Below are 5272 nucleotides of genomic sequence, written 5' to 3'. Positions count from 1 at the left end.
TCCTCCTACGCGGTGCGGAAGGGTATGGCGTATTTCCCGGAGGCGGGTTTCTTAAATCACAGCTGCGCACCGAATGCGACGTACGACGTGATGCCGGAGCACACGTTCCATGAGTCGGAGTATTACTTGGACGAAGCCTTGCAAGCAGAAGCCTCAGACGCCACAGACCCAACACCGTCGGCAGCAGCAATCGAAGAAAAAGATGAAACAGTTGTCATGGATGAAAAGTTCTCTCCCTCCAGAAGGACACATCCAAGCAATCGTGTGGAAGAGAAGGAAAACGGAGAGGATGGAAACAACTCCACGGCGTCTCGTGAACTAACAGTTGGGGCTCCGGTGCAATATTTGTTTTGTTGCCGTGCCACCGCCAACATTCCCGCTGGATCGGAAATCCTTATCAGTTACGTTCCACCCGAATGGTCTTTTGACAACCGTCAATACGTTATACATGATCGTTATCGATTTTGGTGCAAATGCCCAAAGTGTGCCCCCACATTGGACGCTAAATACGCCCGTGTACCTAAGCTCATTGTCTTTTTATTGGTTTTTAGTGTTTTTCTACAGCTGCTTGTATTGCATAAACGTGACGTGGAGCAGACGGCAGCGCGTGAAAATTTGGTGACGGAAGAAGATTCCACTTTCTACAGGGATGACAACGACGAGGATGATGCGCCGATGGAGCAGCGGCGTGCGCCACGAAAACGCCCGCGTGGGTTATTTGAGTTGCTTGAAGAGGAAAGGCTTCAGGAAATGTACGCTACTGACAGACGCCCCCTGCCTGCAGTATTGGCTAATGACCAATGGGCTCGTCCACCGCGATAGTCAGCAGGGAAAGAGTTATGTGCCTGTGTATTATATTTATATTTGCAGTGGAGGAAAATGGCTGTAGATGAGTATTCTCCCCCTTTCCCTTCCCACTCTTTCTGAAGGCGTTACATACGCGTGCTTGCTGACACGCATACAATACATATATCACATGAAGTGAAATGGGAGAGAATTTTATGTCTCTTATGAATGTAATAAAATCTTCCAAATTTCGGAAATAATATTCTCCTGTCTTTTCATCTCCTTTTTTTTTTTTTTTTCTTCTGTGTGTATCCATGCATATATAGTTTAATGGTCGTGGGAAGAGCTGAGGAAGGAGAGGGGAAGAGAATGCATAGAGGTGCCACTGTGCCTATGTGGCGGCTTAAAGTCATCAATGGGTGCCAACGCAACGATGATCTTCTTCTTCCTGTCGAACCGCAGTCGTCGTTGCTGAAGTCGTTCTACACGCACTGGCACGACGAAGACGAGGAACGCCACATAGCGACGGACCACACGGAGCCGGAGCGCACATCGCACGATCCATGCGATGAGAATAAAACGAAGCGGTCGAGAAGGAAAAAGAAGCAGCTATCCACTGCCCGTCGTTCTGTGATCACCTCACGTAATTGGCTTCAGAAAATCCCGCATGTCGCTTTGGGCCGACATACGTGTCTGCCAAGGGCGTTCCGATTGCGTCACACCTGCGTGAGTCGGTTGCACTGTCGTGTCGTTTACGTGGGAGATGCCGCAACACACAAGCAGCTCTTGTCAAGATATCCTTCTACGAGGCGAGGGCACGCAGCGAGTCCCAAGTGTGACACCGTCACTGTGAACGACGAAGAGACCACAGAGATTGGTGTGAAGGACGACTCAACTTCCTTTAAAGGGCCATATTACTGTTTGATTCATTTTGGATCCAACCCGCTGTATGTGAATGACAGGCCTCTGCTCTCTGGCGAGAGTCACCGTCTGTGTGAAAATGATGTTGTGGCGTTCCTAGAAAATCCTTTTGATGAGGAGGGTGGCGTACTTCAACCACTGCGGCCAGAGGATGCAGCGAGACATGATGACGCAACGAAGGGCGAAAGGAAACCAGAAGACATGAACGCTATCCATGGGAATTCCAAATTGGAAATGATGCCCACCGCTCGTACTCTGTTTGGCAGCACGAGCACACAAAAAACGGCGAAAGCGGCGGTGGAATTATCCACATCGTCGCACGCATTTGAAGTCTGCGAACGTGCATGTGTTTTTCCAGTGTTCGTGGAGGTGAACGGGGTGCGAATTGCGCGGTATCGACCGCAGCATGTGCCACCCGACGTCCTTCAGCGTTTCTGTAAGGCAAAAACAGCCGCAGCATCCACAACAATTTCTGCTGGGGCCGCGCCAAGGAGAAATCCACCCCTCGTTGTCGAACATGAGCGTCTTGGGGGTAGCTTGAATCACGAGTACGGCAGTCATAACGTGCATGAGGATGAAGTGAAAATAGATTTTGTAAAAGGATCAAAGAGTCCAGTGCAGCGTGCAGAACTCAGCGTGGGGCTCGCATGTCTCGCACGGAGGAATGGTGATTCCTTTACGCCACCACCCAAATACCCCTGGGAGAACATGGAACAAGACCAAGGTGAAGAAGGCGTTGATATCGTTGGGGATGTTGTGTCACCGCTGCAGCAGCGACTGGTGCCATCGCCTCTGCGGGGTGGCAGTACTCGTGTCTCCAAGACACCGGAAATGAAAAGTCCTCTCGCCGCCAATTCCATTCATGCGTCGTGCGGTGATGAAGAAGAGCCACCACCGGCACCACGATTTACCATCGTTCCCCCGCGGCTGCCTGTGTACGTCTTTGCGCGACGCAGCCCGAGTCCGGTAGAATTCACGCGCCAAGCCCATTCCATTGGTCGCTTTCAGCCGCGACAACCAAAGGGGGCAAAGGAAGAAGAAGAAGGGGAGGGGGAGGAAGAGGTGGAGGAAAAACAACATGAAGAAGTAGACGTCACAGACACGACGGCAAGGACGTCCCGGTCGGAGATGGCGATGATGGAGTGGGTGCAGGAAGACCCGGCGGAGGTGACGGCGACGGTGCCGCAAGGCCGTCTTGGGCGTGTGAATTCCCTCCGAAGGAAACGTCAACGTCGGTCGTTATTCACCAGAACACGATGAGTTTCAGTGGTGAACAGCAGGGTGTCTTCTTCTTCTTTGTTTTTGTTGTTGTTGTTTTTGTTATTCTTTTTTCTGCTCATTCTCTTTTTTCATTTTTATTGCCGCCCACATATGCGTTCTTACTTTCTAATGCTTGTAATTTTGTCTACGTTGCCTTTACTCCCATTCTTTTTTTTTTCTTTTTTTTTTACTCTTTCCTCCTGTCGCATGCATGTATAAATACGCATGCGTGCACGGATACCTTTCACACGAAGGGTCTACCGGGCAGTGACCACCAAAACACAAGGGGGAGTTAAGAGCGGAAGGAGCACTATTTAACAAAATATATATAATTTCTTTTTGAGGCCTTTACGGTTTATTTAATTTTTATTGGTTGCTTTTTCTTTGGGTTTTTTTTTGTTTTTTTTTTTTTTTCCTCTTTTAAAGCAATCAACATACATACAAAAGGAAAAAAAAAAAAAGGGAAAAAGAAAAATGCCGCCAAAACGCCTCGTTCATGCCCAGGATCTGCGCGATGCCTTTCCAGAGGAAGAGAGTTGTGGTGTTGTGGAGCGGTGGGCCACAAATTTGGTCAGTCATGTGGCGAAAATTGCAGAACAGGCGGGTTCACAGTGCGCTAGTATACAGGGTACAAAATATACATGCGACAATGCTGAGAAGGTGCCAGAGGAAGTCATGTCAATGCTGTTCAATTACCAGTCCGCATGTCGCCGTATCTACTGTGATGCGGAGGTGATCCGCACCGTCATCTCCGTGCGCATTCCAGAACTGAAGGAAGAAGACAACTTGGGGGTCGCCGTGCAGCATGCCGTTCTGAAAATGCTGGAAGAAATACAAAACAAAACTCTCGGTGCAGGTGGAGCAGGTGGGGCAGGTGAAAAGACCAGTAGTGTGAAGGCACAAGCGGGCGTATTCTCTCTGCGTGAGTACTTTGGGGCTCGCGGTGCGGTGGAGGAGAAAATTCTTGGTAAACCCGATGACGATAAGAATAACTCAAAGGGCGGCAGCAAAAGCCCCTCCGTCTTGTTGGAGCTGCGACAGGTGGACGTTGACGCGTTACAAAAGGTGGAACTCTCCGCCCTGCAGCTGGTGACGGCGATGCGTTCCTTCGTTAATGCGTACGCCCTCAACTGGAAGAAGTTGATCGAGCCACGCTCCGGGGGAGGTCGTATGGTGAGTTAAGGAGAAGGGCCATTGTGAAACAAAATAAGAGGGTTTTTTTTTTTTTTTTTTTTTTTTGGGGAGGGAAGAGGTTGCACTGCACTCGTATGGCACTGAAGAAAATACATATTTATATTTATTATTTTCTCATTGCGGTGGTGGCAGCAGTAGGAGTACACACCGCCGCCTTTCCTTTATTTATATGTATATAATATAATATACGTACATATATGTGTACATGTGTGCGCCGGCAGAAGTCAATACGAGGTGGGGAGTGGGGGGAAGAAGACAAGAAGTAGAAAAAAAATGGGGGGAAATGAAAGGCTTGACGAAAAGGGAACAGCAGGAGAAAGCGAAGAAGGGAAGAATATTGGCATATGGCACGAGACCCTTCAAAAAAAATGTGTGTGCGTGTGTATACAAGTCTGTTTGTTTATCTGTTTTAGTTGGATTTTTTTTTTTTTCAAGAATAATAAATAAACAATAATAAAATTTGTTTATTCAAACAAATTTTCTCCTCTTCTTTTTCTTCCTATTCTTACTTTGGGTGGGGGGGGGGGGTGTTTAGTAAGACACAATATTGCTGTAGGGATTAGTTCTCGAGAAGGAGTCATTTCTTCTTTACGTCAAGGAAGAGAAGGAGGAAACGACATTAAGATATATTTATTTATCAGATATCTATATTACCTGTAACTGAACGAAGGGCAAAAGTACATACAGATATACATATTATTTTTACAAAAAGGTATAACATACTTTTCTTTATTAATATATATATATATATATATATAATAATAATAATAACATCTGTAGGGAGCGTGTCGAAGCGGCATACACACACGGAGACAGACACATAAGCTGGCTGTTCTCTGCAATCGTACCGTTGCCGCTGCTTAGTTTGTGTTTCCCCCGAACTTTCCTTTTTTTTCTTTCTTTTTCTTTTTCTCTTTTTCCTCTGCGTGTGTTGGTGGGTGGGTGTGTTTTTCAACACTCCGTGGACTCTTCCTGTGTGAAATATCAGGTGGGGTGGATAATTTGAGAAGTGAGGCATGCGTCGCACGAGTGCCTTTGCCCTCCGAAGCTCCTACACCGTTGCGAGCGGTGGTCACGGCATGGTGGGAATGCCTTGCGTGTGAATGAGCAG

At 47.6% G+C, this 5272-nt stretch overlaps 3 protein-coding genes across 3 annotated transcripts, besides 10 other annotated features; all 3 read left to right on the top strand.

The window, feature by feature from the left end:
* Window positions 1-822, top strand: Tc00.1047053511465.30 (hypothetical protein, conserved; the record flags this gene model as incomplete). Its single annotated transcript, XM_799025.1, has 1 exon — window positions 1-822. A coding segment is annotated over one exon (822 nt), but the record flags the coding sequence as incomplete, so codon positions are not given.
* Window positions 1-5272: a sequence feature (heterozygous, non-Esmeraldo-like haplotype).
* On the top strand, window positions 1117-2967 carry Tc00.1047053511465.20 (hypothetical protein, conserved; the record flags this gene model as incomplete). The annotated part of the gene is made up of 1 exon (XM_799024.1): window positions 1117-2967. The coding sequence occupies one exon, from the start codon at window positions 1117-1119 to the stop codon at window positions 2965-2967; it is 1851 nt and encodes a 616-aa protein (XP_804117.1).
* Window positions 2736-2798: a sequence feature (CT-rich).
* Window positions 2992-3155: a sequence feature (A-rich).
* Window positions 3357-3389: a microsatellite.
* Window positions 3410-3442: a sequence feature (T-rich).
* On the top strand, window positions 3442-4149 carry Tc00.1047053511465.10 (proteasome activator protein PA26, putative; the record flags this gene model as incomplete). Its single annotated transcript, XM_799023.1, has 1 exon — window positions 3442-4149. One exon carries the CDS (start codon window positions 3442-3444, stop codon window positions 4147-4149), a length of 708 nt encoding a protein of 235 aa, XP_804116.1.
* Window positions 4183-4206: a microsatellite.
* Window positions 4324-4372: a microsatellite.
* Window positions 4579-4623: a sequence feature (AT_rich).
* Window positions 4897-4919: a microsatellite.
* Window positions 5044-5085: a sequence feature (A-rich).

The sequence above is a fragment of the Trypanosoma cruzi genome, genomic scaffold (genome assembly GCF_000209065.1).
Source record: "Trypanosoma cruzi strain CL Brener 1047053517127 genomic scaffold, whole genome shotgun sequence".
Lineage (NCBI taxonomy): Eukaryota > Euglenozoa > Kinetoplastea > Trypanosomatida > Trypanosomatidae > Trypanosoma > Trypanosoma cruzi.
The sequence above is the reverse complement of the archived record's forward strand: the minus strand, read 5'-3'. Positions and strand labels throughout refer to the sequence as shown.